The 19,586-nt window shown below is 47.3% G+C and overlaps 1 protein-coding gene across 3 annotated transcripts; it reads right to left on the bottom strand.

Moving 5' to 3' along the window:
- Positions 1-8,214: 8,214 nt before the first annotated feature.
- On the bottom strand, positions 8,215-18,134 carry POLR3GL (RNA polymerase III subunit GL). 3 transcript variants are annotated; one of them, XM_077753650.1, is made up of 8 exons: positions 18,053-18,134; positions 11,570-11,737; positions 11,120-11,249; positions 10,221-10,289; positions 9,820-9,876; positions 9,277-9,350; positions 9,031-9,144; positions 8,215-8,710 (listed from the first exon to the last, which is right to left on the bottom strand). In XM_077753650.1, exons 2-8 carry the CDS (start codon positions 11,693-11,695, stop codon positions 8,624-8,626), a joined length of 657 nt encoding a protein of 218 aa, XP_077609776.1. In that variant the 5' UTR covers positions 11,696-11,737; positions 18,053-18,134; the 3' UTR covers positions 8,215-8,623. The 3 variants fall into 3 exon arrangements, with proteins under 3 accessions (XP_077609776.1, XP_077609782.1, XP_077609788.1); XM_077753656.1 differs by having other exon boundaries at positions 17,973-18,059; XM_077753662.1 differs by lacking the exon at positions 10,221-10,289.
- Positions 18,135-19,586: the final 1,452 nt, after the last annotated feature.

Raw genomic sequence — 19,586 nt, 5'->3', positions numbered from 1 at the left:
GAGAGAAGACAGCAAGAAAACGATCTAAAGTTTCTCTTTTAATGTTTTATTTCTTTCTAGGAGAGAGAGAGAGAGAGAGACAGCGTGAGCAGGGGAGGGTCAGAGAGAGAGGGAGTCACAGACTGAAACAGGCTCCAGGTTCTGTCAGCACAGAGCCCGACACGGGGCTCGAACCCACGAACCGCGAGATCATGACCTAAGCAAAAGTCGGACACTTAACCAACTAAGCCACGCAGGCGCCCCAGCAAGAAACTGATCTAAAGGGAGAGAAGAGCTAGAGAAAGTAAAATTAACAAGACAAGGGCAAGAACTCCCACAGCCAGCAGCCTTGGCTAGTTTGATACCTCTGAACAGACCAGAAACACAAGGCTGTAACTTGGGTTGAGCCCCTTGGAGGAAGAAGTTTAAACAGATCTGTCCGTGCACCTGGTCAACAATCACATAGGAACTAGAGGGCATGGGGTGGGGTGAAGGAGTGTCTTGCCCAGTTCTTTCAACAGTCTTGGACTATCTATCCTTGGACTATCTATTTCCAGGCGATGGAATACAAAAGGTAGATAAGGAAAATATGTTACTGACCATCCACTGGTCATAACCCCTATCTCAAGCACCCTGACCTCAACAGTTCTGGACCAGAAGAGAAGAAATTTTTGTCTCATTCTCTGTTCTTACCCGTCACTCACCACCATTTCCTAAGTTGGAAAACACTCTGCAGAGAGCCCACAAATCCAGGGCTACAGGTTCTGGCCCAATATGTGAGTCTAAAACCTGGAAAAAGTTCAGGGATCAGCCTTCCTGTACTACTCAGGAGAAAAAAATATAGTGTGGAGCTGAACTATCTAAATTCCAATCTTTTTTTTTTAAACTTTTTTTTTTTAATGTTTTATTTATTTCTAGGAGAGAGAGAGAGAGACAGCGAGAGCAGGGGAGGGTCAGAGAGAGAGGGAGATACAGAATCTGAAACAGTCTCCAGGCTCTGAGCTGGCAGTCAGCACAGAGCCCGATGCGGGGCTCGAACCCACGAACCGTGAGATCATGACCTAAACGAAAGTCAGACGCTTAACCGACTAAGCCACCCAGGCGCCCCTATCTAAATTCTGATCTTTTTCTTTTTAAATATTTTTTATTTCTTTCTAGGAGAGAGAGAGAGAGACAGCGTGAGCAGGGGAGGGTCAGAGAGAGAGGGAGTCACAGACTGAAACAGGCTCCAGGCTCTGAGCTGGCAGTCAGCACAGAGCCCGATGCGGGGCTCGAACCCACGAACCGCGAGATCATGACCCAAGCAAAAGTCGGACACTTAACCGACTAAGCCACCCAGGCGCCCCTCTAAATTCTGATCTTAATTCCACCATTTGACGAGCTTTCTGAGCTACAGTCTATTTACCTGTGAAGTGGGAAATAACACCTACCTCAGAAGATTATGCTGAGGATTTTAAAAAATGTTTTATTTATTTCTGAGAGAGGGAGAGAGACAGCGTGAGCAGGGGAGGGTCAGAGAGAGAGGCAGATACAGAATCTGAAACCGGCTCCAGGCTCTGAGTTGGCTGTCAGCACAGAGCCCGACACATGGCTTGAACCCACGAACCGTGGGATCGTGACCTGAGCCAAAGTCGGAGGTTTAACTGACCCAGGCGCCCCTATGCTGATTTTAAAAATATATGGGAAGTGGGGCACCTGGGTGGCTCCACTGGTTAAGCGTTTGACTTTGGCTCAGGTCATGGCCTCGCAGCTCATGAGTTCGAGCCCTGCATCGGGCTCTGTGCTGTCAGCTTGGAGCCTGGAGCCTGCTCCAGATTCTGTGTCTCTCTCTCTCTGACCCTCCCCACTCACACTCTTATCTCTCAAAAGTGAATAAACGTTAATGAAAAAAAAAATTTTTTTAAATACGTGAAGTGGTAGAACAGGCAAACAAGTGCTTGTTATCTAAAATAAAAGTGGAGGCAGATCCACCACTGTCTTGATTCGTTCACTCCCAGGCATGTCTCCAAAATGGCTCTTCCTCTGTGAGCTAGCTGAAATAAGGCCATTCTCTCTTTGCTCCTCGTGATTCCCCCTTCCTGTATTAAGCGAACAAAACGGTCAGAGAAGAAGTCCATGTATAGAAGCTGACTCAGCCTAGAGTTCATTGTGATAGGGGAGAGGTTGGGACGCCCATCTCCAGGGCTGGCTCTCCGCATACTCCCTGCGTCTCATGGTATATAGCTCAGGGAGCACTAGATGTTCTCTCTCATACTCCCAGAGAGCTTCACAGGCCTCTGGATTAACCTTGTCCCCTTCTGGAAATGAACTGAGTTTTTTTAACTGTTCACTATACACCTTCAGGGGAAACCTTCCTTCCCACCATTCAGAGACAGAAAGCGAGGAACAGAGAGTGCTGGGCATACAATGCGACACTGCAGAGAATTCTCAGACCCCTTATTCAAAGGTAATGCATCTCCTTTGATTTTTTTTTTTTTTTACTGAGATGGACCAGACCAAGTAGAACAGAAGCTAGTGGGGGCGAGCCCTCCGTTGAGGCTCAATTTAGCCAATTTCAGTGATTTCTGTCTTGCCTTGAGTTTCCCTTGGCTTGAGCCTGCTATATTCTTTCCTGGGTCCATTCTGTAAGGCGAAAAGAAAAAAGAGACTCTGCAGGCTGGCATTTTTCTGATGCCCAGTTGACTGCCCCTCTCCAGGCAACGGGAGTGATGGGCGAAGAGAACAGAAAGAGCATGGGTACAGGAGTGTGGGTCTCATGTCCCTTGAGCGTTCAGGTGTCAAGCAAGATCCATTCTTCTCCTTTGTTGGGGCGATGGAGCTGCGAACCAGTCAATCAAATGGTCGGTGAACAGGTTCTTGGAAATGTCCTGGCTGGGCTGGGTGCCTGACTTGGTTATTTTTAACACTCTGGACAGATAGACAGAGGAAGGATTTCAGTTGCTGGGAGGGGAGGTGGGGGTTCGGGGGCGTGAGAACTGTGCTTCCCTTATATGGTTCTGTGGCGGACGACCCTCTCCACTTCACCTGTCTAAATTCTGACTTCCTCCTTCATCTTTCCAGATCGACAGCAAATCCTTCCTTCGTCTCCTCTTCTCCCATTTCACTCTATTCCGGCTTTTTCATGCTTGTCTTACCTTCCAACTTGAAGGAAACTTTGCTTTCTGTTCAAGACCCCAAGATGTTTTTAGCTCCATATCCCTGTAGATCAAGGAAAGGGTGCACAGGCCATGGCCAATGGTTCCTTTGCTCTTCTTGGAGAAAGGAGTAGCCTGCCTGGGACACCCGGAGTCTTCTCTTCAGTCCTACCTACCTCTTCAAGCTCTCCTAGGGGACAGCTGCAAAGTCCCTGCAATCTCAGGCACCTGAGAACAGAATCTGAGATCCTGGAAGCCCAGATGAGCCTCATACATCTTTGGAAAGTAGAAGAGATATTGGTTGAGGTAAGGGGGCAGCAAACTGGGGGGCCATTGGTGGAATCAGCCTGTAGCCATTTAGAAACCTGTACAGTTTCATCCTAAAGATTTGAATTGGTGGTAAGCATTTAACAACCCAAATCAACTGTTCTGGCTTCTCTTGAAAAGCAATTATATTTGGTAACAACCAGCCCACATTCCTTCATGGCATCAGCCCATTAGAAGGGCCCAGCAGGGCCTCATTCGCAGTTAGCACCGCACTCTCCGGTATTGCATTCACCCGCTTCACTCCTTTGTCCCTGCCTGACTCCCAGCTGGTGTCTGGGTTTGTCTTAAGTTATTACCTCTAAGTGGAGCTTCTCAAATATTTCCTCTGAGGGACCCCTAAGATTAGGGAGAATGAACACTTTACCCCAGGGCTTCTGGAACACTCCAGAGGAGCCTGTCGGAAGTCAAAAACGTTAGCTGGCCAAAAAAAAAAGTACCTAGTTTATGTTTAAAAAGTGCACATTTTGATTTCTACTGCACAATGTATTTGTGTGGTTTTAGCATAACAATAATTTTATCTTCCTCCACCAAATCTTAAAAGCATAATGGCCCCTCTGGAAGACGTACTATGTGGATTGTGCAATTCCAGTATTCCTTACTACATCACCCATAAATAACCCAAGTTAGGCACCACAACGCTAAAGACATGAGGCAAAGACAGACGTGGAAAGACAGGCGTGGAGAGAAGTCAACAAGAGGAAAAGAACACCAAAGACAGTAAGAATGAGTCTGAGGGCTAAGGTCTTTCTGGCCCTAAGTCACACCTCCTGACCTGGCCCAGTCCAGCTCCTGGGAAGTTTGTAGACATTCCTGATGCCTCTGGACAGGTGTTAGACTGGTGGCTCAGGCTGAAGAGCAAGCTTCAAAGCAGGAGCTAGCCAAGTAAGGGAGAGGTGAGGGGCCAAGAGCAGCCACGTATGGTCAGACAGAAGAGACGGTCTAGGGGCCAGGGGGTGCTTGGGGATAGGAAGCAGAGGACTAAGAAAAGGGCTGGTCAGCATTTGCCCTTTTGCCCACTGAGCCCGTCTTTGTTTCACTTCCTCTTAACCACTCCTGCCTCAGAAAAATAAAGTAAAAGAGTGACTTTGACCTCTTCAGATGAAGGAATCTCCTTTCCAGAATAGCTGTGTCTTCTGCCTTAGCTGAGCAGAAGGAGGATGAGTACCATGGCTCTTTCAAACCTGTCCAAATGGGATTCTGTCTGTTCTCTCCCCACGATGGGAAATACCCCATATCTGTGACCCTGACCTAGGTGAGCTCATCCCCCCATCCTTTGGTAAGGCAAAGGTCTCACTAATCTCCCTCCCATTCTAGTACTGTCAGTGCTGCCCTGAATGTAACAAAGAATGGCAAAGACAGGATTTGGATATTTTCTATTGACCATTATATACCAGGAGAAATGGAGTCACGGGGTGGGGAACATTCAGGGAGAGGTAGGGGTCCAAGATTGGGGAAGCCCAGCTTACAGCTGGGGATCCAGGGAGGAGGAGGTGTTTGAGAATGGAGAATAGGACCAGACTCAGAGGTCTTCGAGACATAGTCTCTCCCTGCTTTGGTCAGGCCTGGGTGTGAGGAATTCTTGGACCTTAAAAAGGTCTTAAAAGCCTTGGGCCTTAGCCTTTCAGGTCCTGCAGTTAGAACTAGAGCTTTGTCTTCCCACTGAGTCCCATTAGGGTGGCCGGGGGAAGATCCCTTCTCTTTAGGGTACAAAATGCCAAATTAAGTTCTGTTGGGGATAAAGCAAAGATCTTTCTGGAGTGATACTAGGGAACCAGAACTTCTTATTTTCAGCATTCTGGTCCCAAATGACCTTGAGGAAATAGTGAGGCTCAGTAGGAGAAAGGTCACTGGAGAAGGGGTCACCACCGGTCTGGCCAGATTAGCTAACTAACTGAGCTATTCCTGTCTAGCTCATTCCTCATCTCTGTCCTCCAGCCAGACATGATAATATGATGCGAGATGAAGAAGACTTGCTCCCCCAGCCCCTTCCTTGGTCAGAAATTTCTCAGCAAACAGCTTCATTTGAGTCCGGGCTTGCAGATTGTGACCTTGAACTCTGCTGCAGGGGTTGTCACCTCCCTCGATAGTTGATAGAATTGCTGATCCTTCTGCTACTGGGGCTGAGGCCTTTCTTGGAAAGGACTGGCTGGGTGCCTGAGGTATCTTTAGCTTGCCCAAGCTGAAAATAGGTGGGGAAATTCAGAAGATGGAATGAGTTCAGCAACAGCTGGACACGTCCTGACCTTTGTTCTCAAAACCATTTGGACCCTTGCAGGTGAGTCAACACCAGCTTGAAGGATTCCCGGTGGATATCTAACCCCAATTCTGTCTCACACACGAGAAGACTGAGGTCTGCAGACGTGTCATGACTTTGCCAAGGGCACAAGGCTGTGCGATGGTGAAATTCTGTAAACATATGACCATAATCAGTGCTTTGCTCAGTTGAGTCGAGAGCCTTTCCCCTTGGCTTGGTTCTCAACCAGCCGACGCCTACAGGCCACCCTTCCTTCCTTTCAAAGTTCAAACGGCAATAAAAATGAATTGAAGGAAATCATTGTCTTTTCCTCCCCAAACCATGGGTGCCCTGTTCACCTGACATCCCACCTTCTAATTTCCTTGGGTCTCCACTCCCCATCTTCTCAACTACATAATGCATCCAGGTTTCCCAGTCGGCCCTCCCTCAGAGCACCTGAGTCCCTGTGAAGTTTGGAGACTCAACTCTCAAGTTTCCTGCCTAAGGTGGGAGGGGACCAGAAGCCAGGGATAGAACATAGGGTGGGGAAGGATAAGACTCTTCCCAGAGAGCCCACTCTGCCTGGGGCCAGCACAGGCCTGGCTGTGTCTGTGGGCAGCCCTAGCAGGCAGGTAGCATGGCGCTGAGCAAGCACTCTCTTTAGTGTTTGCAAACAGAGCCTCAACCGCTAGCCTCTCAGGTGGTCCTGCAGAGAAACAGCAGTCCCCACTGGTCACTGGACCTTAGGCTTTGGCCTCAGCCTGCCGGACAGGACGATGGAAAGTAGGGGAGAGGTCAATGGAAACAGTCGAGCTCTGCCTGGAACTGCTCTGGAATCTGGGGAAGCTGCTGGATCCCGTGTCTCTGGCTTTGTTCGTTTGTTCGGTGAGGTCGCCTGCCAGGAGCGGCAGGATGCCAGTTGGGAAGGAGTCCAAGAATGGTCTGATCTTTCTGACTTTGTTTGTGAGGCAGTACAACTGAGCCCAAGGGGTCACTCCAACCTTTCTCCTCCTCTCTCCCATTTGATGGGAAAAAATATACCTAGAGGTGGGGGCACGAGTGTGCTCCTATTCTCCTCTACTGTCTTCTGTCTTAGAGTCTTTTAAGGTCCCAAGCTGGCATTAGGTGGGATGTGGGGGGGATGGCTGTGCCCCCGACAAAGACACAGATATAGCTGATCAGGTAGGACTGGTGGGTGTGGCTGGGCAGGGGCGGGGGCGGGAGGCTAAAGGAGATTTTTCAGTCTTTTATGTTTGTTTCTTGCTGATTTCTCCCCATCAACAATGACAGGCAAAAGCGTGACTATGGGAAACCCCCGGGGACTTGTCGCCCCTCCCCCTCCCATTCCACTCACCCAGCACCTTGGAGAGCTAGAAAAGGAAACACACCAATCGCCACAAATTGCTCAATAACTGTGGAATGTTCTTTTTCAATTCCTGTTTCCTTTTCTGTTCTCTTGGCTGCCTCTACCTATTACTGCACCCAAGCCTGACTTTCAAGGTGCTTTCCCTCAATGGATTCACAGCTCCGATTCATTTTTTACGACGGGGGTAGAAATAATCTAACATGAGATTGCCTCTGTATCACTCGATGCTGTATGGAATTCAGTCGACCTGCCTGAATACGGTTGGAGAAGGTTTCCCCACATCCCCTCTTTATGACTTTCAAATGTTTAGGAGGGTCGCTATGACAGCATCCCAGCTATCTGTGCCTGCCTCCTTATTCGGTTCCTATTCTGGACACGCGGCTCGCCCGTGACTGTTGCATGTCAAGTGACTGCAACCAATCGGCTCGGTGAGGGCTTCCTCGGGAGCCAATCAGAGCCTCGGGAAGTGACTTCACCCCAGGGAGAGCTGTGTGGGTGAGGAAGCATCTCTTTGGGCTGTGAGTGTCCCTAAGTCACTCCCCTCCTCCCCACCCTCCTTACTTCCTGTAAAGCAATACCGCCTACCCCCTCCGCCCCAAGAAGGGAGTGAGAAGGTCTAACTAGTTCCACAAAGGAAGGACTCAAAGAGATACCACTGCCCAGCCACAAAGCAGCTTCAGGAAGTGGAGAATGGCGGCCCCCTCTGCATAGACACATCTTTCAAAGGGGATCCCTCGGGTCTGGGAGAAGGTGTGTGCTGAGGACGAATGGGCGCCTCCTCCCTACTCCCTCCCTGCACCTGGCATTCTTGACTCTCTCTCACAAAAATAGCTGTAATCTTTACTTGTAAACAAGGACAAGATCAAGGTCAAGTGTGGGAAAGAGAAGGCCTGTGTGCCTGTTGAACACATGTGAAAGGAGACAATCATGTCCAGCGGCCTGAGGACCCAGATGCTCTTACAGGGCGTGGGCTGTTCTCTACTACCCACTCTGCACAGCCTCATAGATGAGTTCCTGAATGTTCTTTGACAGGGCTAGAACAGGGAAGGGGTAAGGGACAGGAAGGCTGTAAGGCCCAGCGTGTCACACGGACTCTGAGGGGTAAGGGAAGAATGGCCCAGCTAGGCATTCCCTTCTTTTCTCTAGGCTTCTTCCATCAGGCCTCACCCTGGACAGACAGATAAAAATTTTTATTTAAAAATATAAAGCTGGCCTTACTCCTCCGAATTGAATACAACCCCAATTATCTTTCACTACAAAAAAGTGGGGAGGGGAGCATGCGTACAGCTCTCTCGGCTCTAACAATTCCAGTTCTTCTTTGCCCCTTCTTTCTCTCATTCAGTTAAGACGTTGGTCCTTCGCCCTTCTCCCAAGCTATCAGAGGTGACACAAGGGTAGAGGGACGGGAAGGGTGGGGAAGAGAACTGTCTGTCATCGTTCTCCTTTCCTGTCTCCAGGGCCAGTTTATCTGGACTCCAAGCACATGAATTGCTTGTCCACAAAACCGAATAATGGCGACAGTTATTCTCTGTATCTTCCATCAAGAGCGATGTGAGGGTCCAAGATCTTGTTCAGGGTCCTTCTTCAGTAGATGGCCTCATCCATATTGTCATCACTGTCGCCCCCAAAGTCCTCTCCATTGTCAAAATACGACATGATGTAGTCGGTTTCCTGAAAGAGAACAAAAAGAAATCACAGTAGGCGTGTGTTCAGCGTTCTCCTCCCTCCCAGTGTGTCAGCTGCCCCCCCCTTCCGCTGTCCCCCCGTTAAACCATTCCAGGCCTGGGAAGTCCCTTGTGGCTGTAGTTTGCTCTTGAGAAGAGCCTGGGGGCACATGAAGTGGAGGGCACTATCCTCTGAGGGCATCTCCTCTGGCTCTCCGACCCTCTGGAGAGAACACCTCTGGTGGATGGAGCTGAGACCCCCAGAGCTTATGAGAAAGGGAGGGGAGCTGAGGTGGAAGAGCTGAGGTGGAAGGAGAGCCCTCTCACCTCTTCGTGTTCTTCTTCATCATACTCCTCTTCTTCTTCCTCTTCCTTCTCTTCTTCTTCTTCTTTCTCTTCGTCTTCCTCTGAAGTCACTTCTTCCTCCTTCTTCTCCAGGGTCTGATGGGAAGATGAAGAGAAGGAGAAGCTCAAGACTCAGCTCAGAGAAGGGAAAGAGTGAGGCACCGATGGGCCAAAGGACAGGGGACCGGTCTGGGGCCCAGGTGGTCTCTCGGCACAGCTCCTCCTCACCTCCAGCTTCTGTATTGTCTCTTCCTTGTCTTCGGTGTTCTTAGGGGGCCTCTTGGGGATTAGGATGGTGGTCCCTGGCCAGGGAGTCAAAAGGTGAATCATCCGAGAGCAAACTTCCTGGTTAGCGGCCACCCTACCCCTTTCCCGGGACCGTGTCACTCTGCTGCCCTCATGTGGCCACCATGGCACCCAGCTACCATACTGGGTGGAATGGGTAGGAATTGGGAGGGCAGACAGGACCCCCCCCCCAACATTCCTGGCTGTCCCGCTGATCAAGGGACTCTCTCTTCTGCCTCCTTTCCCCAGATATACTCCCGTTTCTTTATTAAAAAATTTTTTTTTAAATGTTTATCTATTTTTCAGAGGGAGAGTGCAAATAGGGGCGAAGCAGAGATGGGGACACAGAATCGGAAGCAGGCTCCAGGCTCTGAGCTGTCAGCACAGAGCCCGACGCATGGGGCTCGAACTCACAAACTACGAGGTCACAACGTGAGCTGGAGTCGGATGCTTAACCAACTGAGCCACCCAGGGGCCCCTACTCACGTTCCTTTTGTAGCTTCCGCACTCGGATCTTTAGCTCACGGGGTAAACGGCGCCAATCTGGGAACGGTGGAAACAGAAAAGTCAGGAAGACCCTGCCTGGGGTCTCCTGTGAATAACTGGTTTTAAACGAGAAGTAAGAGTCAGGATAATGGTGAGGAAGGAAGGGGTCGGGTCAAAGTGACTTGGAACAAAACTGTGGCTTGCATGCCTCCAGGGAGGTGGGGGCCATTTAATAGGTTTTTCGGGGAGAGTCTGAGAGTGTTTGCGTGGACATCTAGGGCTCCAGTTTGTAACTACTATATAGAGTGAAGGAGGGGACAGAGACAGGTGGATGGGCTGGTGGCTTGCGGCATCTCAAGGATTTTAAAAAAGGGCAGTCAATGAAAGGGCCCATCACCTACCAGGGTTCCAATCGATGGCATTGTCAATCGGCCCTGACATCTGATATTTGTCTGAGTAACGCTCCACATCTGAGGGGTCAGAGGCCAAGGGTCAAAGTTTTATCCTTTCAGAGCCTTAGAACAGGGTTGTTTCTGAGGACCCAGCCCTCTCAATACTCAGACACTGTGCCCTCACCCCAAGCCCAGAGCCCAGGGGATCAGCTTTCGCAAGGACCTTCAACCCTTTGCCACCCAAAATTACAATGTTTTGTGATCTCCCTTAACCTAAGGGCAGGGCTCTGTTGAGAGGTGGTGTGATACGGTGGGAGGACACTAGAGGGAAAGAGACTAGCGGTTCAGTCTTCCCTTTACTCCCTTTACTCCTTGTTAATGGGGCTGCCAGGCAGGTCTTTCATCCTTCTGAGCTGGAGCCCCTATGGCTTCAATCGGAGAGCACTGTTCATCAATATACTCAAACACTGCCCTTCCGCACCTGTTGGTAAATATGCCCTCTCCCAAGCCTCCCAGCGCCTCCCCTTCTCCAGTCCCTTCTGGTCTCCCTGACCTCCCTCTAATCCTGTTAAACTTAGGAGGGCTTCTCAGAGACCCAGCATCAGCTTCCCTTCTAACTGCTCAGTGCCCGTAATATCCAAGCTGTGAAACCTTTTGATACATCCCATTTGCACCAATGAAATGAGCATCTTGGTGCTCAGCCTACCACCCCAAGGCTGTTGCGGGACTCCGAATGAACCGTGGACGCTGTAATGCATTTCGGATGCACAGGTGACTGCTAGGATCTCCCCAGTTACACAGTGAGCCTCCCGTGCTGCCTCTAGCCTCGCTGGCCCGTAGAGGTGCTGTGTCCAGGGCACACTGCTCATGAAAGGCGCTCAGAACATGATGCTAGCATTCCAACTGACCTCGCTTGGGGACAGCTGGCCGGATGAAGTAGGGGAGCTGCCTCATGGCCCCTCGTAGCTCCTGCTTCAGTGCCAGAACATATTCCCCTTCCTCTCCTGAGGGCAGAGGCACTGGGCGGAACTCCAAGGGCTACGGAAGCAGGGGCAGCGGTCAGTTCAGGGAACAAACACTAGAGGGCAAATCTAGAAGGGTCTCTCTCCCCCCAGTTCAATCCAATGTGCCCACTGAACAGAAGGCCAAAGAAAAACGTGGCGAGCAGTATAGCATTTTGAAAGCTGGGGAGCCGGGAGTGTGAGAAGCTACATTGCCTGAGAAACAGCCCATGGGAGTTGAAAGCATAGAGACAGAAAGGGGCAAGATGAGTTTTGTGACAGCCTACAAGGAACCCTGGATTGTATACAGTCAGCCAGGGGCACGTGGGAGTCCTGGGAAGGGGTGCAGACACTCACAGGGAAGAGTGGAGACGGCTGCAGGGTGGGTGGGGGCAGAGCATCCCCCTTCCCAATGCCCACGGCCTCCATGTTGAAGGTCAGCTGGCCCCGGCCACGACCCCGGCCCCCACCCCGACTGGCCATGGTGGAGGGGGCCTGGGTATTCAGCGATCCGGTGAGAAAAACCTGATAAAGACAAAAACGAAGAGAAAAGTATGGTAGAATGATAGGAAGCCAGGGAGGGGCAAGACACTCAATCCTTTCCCCGAGGGCCCAAAAAGCCAGTGTAATTCAACAGCTGTTGATAGGAAAGGCAGTGTACCAGGCAGGGTATTTCTAGACATGCAGACACATGGATGAGACATAGTCCCAACAGGATGGATAACTGCCATGTAGTGTAACTGCAGCACAAAAGGGAAAGTGATTAGACCCTTAGATAAAGCTTCCCTCCATCCCTGAGATAATTTGATATTTGTCACCATCTGCATATTGCTGTCTACTCTTTGAATTCTTTCTCTCCGTGGCTTTCCACACCCAACCAGGTCCTAGTTCAATCCAATGTAGTGAATTTCGGCAAAACCTGTATTAAGCATCTACCATGGAGAAGATAGTGTGCCATGCGCTGTGGGGTACATCATGTCTCACCCTCAGTGGGAGGCGGTGGGGGAAGGAGAACCATTACAATCCATTTATTTTTTTTGTAATACCACTTATAACCACAGAATCTTAGAGTTGGAAGGACCAGTAGAGGTGTCTGGTTCAAAAGCCCTCCCAGTGCAGTACTCCACTTTGTAAGTTGTTAGCTTTCAGTGGCATTTTCTTAAAGAGACGGTGTCCATTCTGCCCCAAGGCAGCCCGCCCCACAGTGATCAACTCTGATGAGTTGAAAGTTCCTTCTGTTACTAGAAGTAGCAGAATGCTACCTCTTGTCAGCAATCTTAAGGGACCAGTTGAAGGCAGATAGGATGAGGGATACAGTTATCAAATGAAAATGAAACTTGTAAGAGATGATATCCCACTGGCAAAGAGCACACCTAGCACTCAGATCTTGGTGTCTAAGACCATTTTCCAACACAAAGAACCAGGGCTTCCTGGAGAAATGGTTGATTCTAAGGCCTGGGGCAGGAAATATCCAGGGGGAGCCTGAAGCATCTTCTTGCGCCAGAAAGTAAAGAAGTACTCAAAACAACAACTCACAGACATCGATGGGGCTATGTCAAAGGGGCATAAGAGTCAACTGAAAGAGAGCCCAATGGCCAAAGCTGGAAGAATTTGAGCAATAAATAAATAAAGTAGTATTAAGTTACAACCCCAAAGTACAAAATAAATATCCATGAGTCCACACTGATATAAAGAAATGATTAAATAAATTAAAACATGGGGGAGAAAAGACAAACTTCTTGTGTAGAATTCCAAATAAATTAGATAGACTCCATCCTGAAGATGGGGAGTAGAACTTCCCACTTCTTAAGGGTGGAGTATATATATAGGGAATTTTGTCCAGTTCAATTTTGGAAAGGGCGGGGAGTAAATGTTCAGTGGGGAAAGTGGACAAACGCTACTTCAGTCAGGTGACCAAGTTCAAAATCAACAATATTAAATTTCATTGCTAGTATGCGCCCTTAACGTGATGGGATAAGGGAGAAAGCTAGGGGGACCAGGAAAGTGCGAGGAGGCTTCATAAATCACAAGGTCTCAAGTTAGGAAGAGCCCTCAGAAGTCATGTGTTCATGGGGTGCCTGGGTTGCTCAGTCAGTTAAGCGTCCAACTTCGGCTCAGGTCATGATCTCACAGTCCGTGGGTTCGAGCCCCACATTGGGCTCTGTGCTGACAGCTCAGAGCCTGGAGCTGGCTTGGGATTCTGTGTCTCCCTCTCTCTCTGCTCCTCCCCTGCTCGCTCTCTGTCTCTGTCTCTCAAAATAAAAAAATAAAGACATAAAAAATTTTTTAAAAATATTATATAATTCTAAAAAAAAGAAATCATGTATTCAATCATTCATTCAACCAATATTTATTGAGCATTTACTATATACCAGACACATGCCGGACAATGGGGATCATAGTGATGCCTCTACTTGAGACATGCATCCTTCCTCTGATAAACCAGGTTTAGTAAATTGTTCGGTAGTGTCTATTTAAACATCTTTAGTACGAGGAATCCCCAGCTCCCTTTGCAGGTCTTCCATTAATAATATTTGTTCTTCAATTAATATACAAAAAATACTCTAAACAAGAAATCTATAGCTCAACAAATTGCACTCAACAAAAGATTAGTTGGTGAAAAAAAGATTTGGAATGTGTATAAAGTAATCTATTCTGTCAAACACACACATACACAAGTTGTTCTGGAAGGACATACACTGAAAATTAATGTTGGTTAATTTGAGGGGATGGGTTTTTGCTTTTTGGGGGTGTTCTGTGTATTTTAGAGTTTGTTTTCTATACTGAAAGGTATTGCTTTTGTAATAAGAGAAAAATAACCATTTAAAATTTTAAAAATATAGCAGCAGACTATTAGGTGAGATTAATAATATGTAGCTGGAAGGAGAGGGTGAAAAAATGTGTGTCTGAGGAATCTGGAGAAGTTTTAGGTCCAACAAAAAATGTGAGGAAAAAATAAGCTGTCAGTTAATAAATTAAATTGTGATCTGATTAAAAGGACATATTAGGGGAGAAAGGATGTCTCATCGACACTAGAGAAGGAATAAGAATTTGTGAGCTTGTCTTCTTCAGGCCTTTTCAAGGGAAAGGACACTACCAGCTCGTTTAGGGATCTTTCCACTTGACACAGTTCTATCCGTGGGGACAGGAGCTGTTTTGATTGGAAAAAAGTAAGGAGTCAAGAAAAAGCCGTGAGCTTTGAGGTTAGACAAATTGAATTCCCTTTCCACATAGAATCAAGTGACCTCCAAGGACATGGGGTGGAAGAAAAAAAAAAAAAAAAAAAAAGACGAAATTTTATTTAATTGAGGCAATAAACTGGTGGTTGGAAAACTAAACTATCCATCTCTATTGCACTCAGGTCGGGAGTCTACAGTGAGTTTCTTCTATTTAAGATTGTGATTGAATTGGGGCGCCTGGGTGGCTTAGTCGGTTAGGCGTCCGACTTTCGCTTGGGTCATGATCTCGCGGTTCGTGGGTTCGAGCTCCGCGTCGGGCTCTGTGCTGACTGCCAGCTCAGAGCCTGGAGCCAATTTCAGAGTCTGTGTCTCCCTCTCTCTCTGACCCTCCCCTGCTCACGCTGTCTCTCTCTCTCTCCTAGAAATAAAAAAAAAAAAAAAAAAAAAAAGATTGTGATTGAATCTAAATTCTTGAGGATATCTAGGGTCTTCTATAATCTGGTCCCAAACTGCTTTTCTTATCATCAACCCTGCAATCTCCTTCCCCCAAACAACAACATCTCATATACATGATACTCGTTCCCGTTTATGCCTCACTGTATGGTGGTCAAAGTTACTAAGAAGCAGATTTCAATAAAACATACAGAAAAACCATGACACCAAATTTAAGAAGGGCAGTACATGTAGCAGTTAAGAGCGTGGATTTGAATTCCAGTCCTGTCATTTTCTAGCTAAACAACCTGAAGCAATTTATTTAATATCTCTAAACCTGTTTCCTCATCTGTGAAATGGGAATAACAATAATACCATCTTAATTCATTCAACAAATATTTACTGAGTGCTTGTTATATGCCAGGCATTGTTTCAAGTGCTAGAGATATAGCAGTGGGCGAAACAAACAAAAACTGCTGTATCAATGGAGTTTAAGTTGGTAGAGTTATCAGGATACAAATATTTCGAACCATGAGACTGGGTGAGATGTGAACAGAGAAAAGAAATCCAGAGACTGAGGCCTAAGGCACTCTAATATTTAGGGTTTCCCATATTTGTGATAAATGAAACAAGGAGTTGATACTCTTATTACATAAGAACTCATGGAAATCCAAACAAAAAAAATCATACCAATAGAATAAATGTGCAAAGGACGTGACTAAGCAATTGACAAAAGAATGACCCATAAAACCACTCTTCACCTACCGAATTGACAAAGACTTAAAGAATAATCAGGTTGCCACAGTTTTTCTGAGATGGACACTCTTCATACTTCACTGGAAGGATTGTATTTATACACAATATTTCAGGGGAGCAATCTGACTGCTTGCATCAACCACCAGCCTTTTAAATGTTCATATCCTTAATCCAGTAATCCTACTTAAAAAAAACAACTATCTTTAAAGAAGTTATCATATATATATAGTCAGACATGTAAATATGTCTGTTCATTAAAGACATAGTTATCAAAGAGCTATCCATGGTAGCCAAACATCTGAAATAACCTAAATGGTCCAACAAAAAAAATAAATGGTTAAAAAAAATCAAATATCCATTTTAGGCTATCATGTAGAAAGAAAAATGACTTCAAATAATACTTAAAGGCAAAAAAAAAGTTCACTATGTAAAGTGGAGGGAAACGTGATATAAAATTATATGTTGTATAGCCCGATTTATGTAATACACACACACGGATACATGCCGAAAAGAAATTGATATTAGAATAATACAATAATAGGGGCGCCTGGGTGGCTTAGTCGGTTATGCGTCCGACTTTCGCTTGGGTCATGATCTCGCGGTTCGTGGGTTCGTGCCCCGCGTCTGGCTCTGTGCTGACTGCCAGCTCGGAGCATGGAGCCTGTTTCAGTCTGTGATTCCCTCTCTCTCTGACCCTCCCCTGTTCACGCTGTCTCTCTCTCTCCTAGAAATAAATAAAACATTAAAAAAAAAGAATAATACAATAATAATAATGATTATCACCATCATATGGTCATGAAATAAGAGACATTTTCATCTGTACCTTTATGTGTTTCCAACTTTTCTAGAATAAATGTACATTACTTCTTTCATCAGAAATCAAAGGGGATGGTTTCCTTTATTTTTAAGACTGCGTTTGGGGCGCCTGGGTGGCTCAGTCGGCTAAGTGGCCGACTTCAGCTCAGGTCATGATCTCACAGTTCACGGGTTTGAGCCCTGCGTTGGGCTCTGTGCCGACAGCTAGCTCAAAGCCTCTGACCCTCCCCTGCTCACACTGTCTCTCTCTCTCTCAAAAATAAATAAAATGTTTAAAAAAAAAAAAGAAGAACGCCTCCATCAGGACAGCACTCCTTCTTTTACAATGGAGGTGAGGGATGCATTTTGTTGAACTACATATTCATTTAGAATATTTGCTGGATATTGGGGTGACTGGGTTGCTCAGCTGGTTAAGCATCCGACTTCTGTTCAGGTCATGATCTCGTGGTCCGTGAGTTCCAGCCCCATATTGGGCTCTGTGTTGACAACTCAGAGCTTGGAGCCTGCTTCACATTCTGTGTCTCCCTCTCTGTCTGCCCCTTCCTCACTCATGCTATCCTCTCTCGCTCTCAAAAATAAATAAACATTAAAAAAATTTAAAACAAGAATATTTGCTGGATATTAATTAAACAATATCCAAAAATGGAATGACCTGCAAAGTGAGCTACGGAGTCCTCCTATTAATGATGTTTAAGTAGAAGATGAGTAACAATTTGCTAAATACGGTTTATCAGAGGAGGGATGCACGTCTAAAGTAGAGGAGTCACTATGCTCCCCACTGTCTAGCATCGTGTCTGGCATATAGTAGATGCTCAATAAATATTTGCTGAATGAATGAGTGAATGAATGAATGTATGATTCCTGAGGGCTCTTCCAAACTTGAGCCCTTGTGATTCGTCAAGCCTCCCTTCACCATCCCAGTCTCCCTTCTCTGGACTGTGGGAGCAACTACATTACAAACCACTAATTTAAGAGATCTTAATTAGGTATGTATTGTATCTTATTTCATCTTTTATTAATTGTTCCCTAATTATGATAGGAGTTTAAAATTCGGCCTTCCCAATTCTTTTCAAGTAAACTTTATTGGACACTGTATTAAGTACAAGAACCTGCCTACAAAACCTTATATTCTTAGAACAGAAATATTAGAGACCTCATACTAAGTGTTCTAAGAAAGGTACGCATAAAATGTTACCGTCAGACTGAAGAACGATTAATTATGAAGGGGGGAAAAAAAGAAAGGAAGGAAGAAGAAAAGGTGGTTCAGGAAAGCTACAGGTAGGAGACAATATTTCAGCTGATTCTTAATAGAAAACACGGAGTTTGTCTGACTCTTAGACAAGGGAATAATAATAATAGATTCGGGGGAAACTGATGCCATAGCAAAAAGTCAGGGATACAAGGGTGAATCTTTCTCACTGGGTGCTTTAGTATCTCTCCCCTATGCGCGTTAGAAAACTGCAGTTCTATGGTCTATAATCGGTACAGCAATGGGAGCCCTGAAGAGAAAGGGAAAGAAGAGTAGGAAACCAGAGGGGGGTGATCCAACAGGCTGCCAGAAAGCGCTGTCTATCTACCTCGAGCAGCTTGGTCCCGGTAAGCCAGTTCCGGAGGTGTTGGACAGAACCAGGTCAGTGCCACCCGGACGGAGCCTTACCTGCTGCCCCTCCCCCACGCGGAGCCCACGTCGCAGCCAACTTGAAATTTGCAGGTCTTCCTCGAGCGGCCGGCGCGCTAGCCCCGCCTCCCAGGGCCCCCCATTGGTGAATTCTCCCGGCCAATCTAGGAGAAGACCAGCCGGGAGACCCGCCCACTCGAAGCCGAGGAGAAGCAGGGAGGGGGAGAGGCGGCCGGAACCCAGGCTCGGAAAGCCCGGCGTGGCGCGGAGACCGAGGCGGTTGCAGAGTCGACCCGGGCTCGGTTATTTCCGACCTCATCTCAGATGGAGGAGCTCCTGGCTAGCGAGAGCTCGCACTTAGAACTCACCGAGGGACACTGATTGAGGAAGCTGCCGCAGAGAAATGAAATGGTTGTTCGTTTAAGGATCAGTCTTTTTGTGACGGGGACTTCACAGCTTGGCCTCTCCTCCATCACTTCAGCCTTCCCTCCAGTCCTACATGGCTTCCCTCCAGCACCACCAATGAATACTACTTTTCTATTTTTTTCCGCCCTGTGGGTTGCTGCCATGTCTGTGAGAAGATGAAAGTTTGGGGAAGGAAGGATTACAAATTAGAGTTGGGGAGGCAGGAAAGGAGCCCAGTGTTTCCTACATTTTCTATTGCCTTCCAGCTCCTTCTAGCCCTTGCTGAAGGGGGGCATGGTGGGAGGGAGGGGGAGAGGAGTCCTATTTTCATACACACACACACACACACACACGGAAGGAATTCAGAGTGGACATAAAATCTAAGAGTTAGTCAAGAAGACTATCCCAGATGTCAGAGAAAATGGCCCTGGGAATGAAGCCTCTTGACTCGGAAGGGTGTAGATGTTGTGCCGGGTGCCCAGTCTTTGGAATAGGATAGAAACAGAGCTGTGAGGTTTTGAGGAACTTGCTTAACTTCCTACTGTATAGCATTGTTGTATTGGAAATAATATATGTGAAGTACTTGGCACATAGTCGGCACCCCGTAGATGGTGGCTAGTAAAGATGGGTAGCTTCCCTGCAATATTTCTCTTCCTCCTTCTCCAGAAACATTATTTTAGTATCTTGTGTCTGGTGGCCTCCAGTAAGAATGATCTCAGGTGAGTTTTCCAGATCCTTGGGATTTTTTTCCTCACCTTCCGCCCCCCCCACCCCCCACAATGCCTTCCAGCTGGACACAAACTCATTCCTAAAATATGCAGATGGAAGCTATGGTAACCATGGAGACAGGGCAGGTGGCACGGAGAGGCAGAGAGACAGTAGAGAGGGACGGGTTAGGATTGCGACAGATAGGCAGGGAGAAGACGAAAGGGCCATTGGACAGAGACCTTCAGGCAAGGTGGAAAAATAATGACAGTCTAAGCAAGATCGACTGTAAAGAGATACAGTGAGAAAGGATGTGTTACAAGGTTTTCTCTTCTCTTTGCCCCTTTCCTCTCTCCCTCACCCCTCCAAGAATATGGGGAAGAAGGCATCTGGGAATGCCCCCCTGGTGTACCTAAAAATGACCCCGTATATCCACTCTCCTCATACTTATCTGAGGTCTGTA

This window comes from Crocuta crocuta, unplaced genomic scaffold (assembly GCF_008692635.1).
Source record: "Crocuta crocuta isolate KB4526 unplaced genomic scaffold, BGI_CrCroc_1.0 scaffold620, whole genome shotgun sequence".
Lineage (NCBI taxonomy): Eukaryota > Metazoa > Chordata > Mammalia > Carnivora > Hyaenidae > Crocuta > Crocuta crocuta.
The sequence above is the reverse complement of the archived record's forward strand: the minus strand, read 5'-3'. Positions and strand labels throughout refer to the sequence as shown.

Excerpts from the sequence above, each read along its gene's own strand:
- POLR3GL (XM_077753650.1), bottom strand. The coding sequence starts at position 11,695 with ATGGCCAGTCGGGGTGGGGGCCGGGGTCGTGGCCGGGGCCAGCTGACC. Across the intron at positions 10,290-11,119 it reads GCCAGCTGTCCCCAAGCGAG|ATGTGGAGCGTTACTCAGAC; the intron begins GTCAGTTGGAAT and ends CTGACCCCTCAG. Across the intron at positions 9,351-9,819 it reads GCGGAAGCTACAAAAGGAAC|GGACCACCATCCTAATCCCC; the intron begins GTGAGTAGGGGC and ends CTCCCTGGCCAG.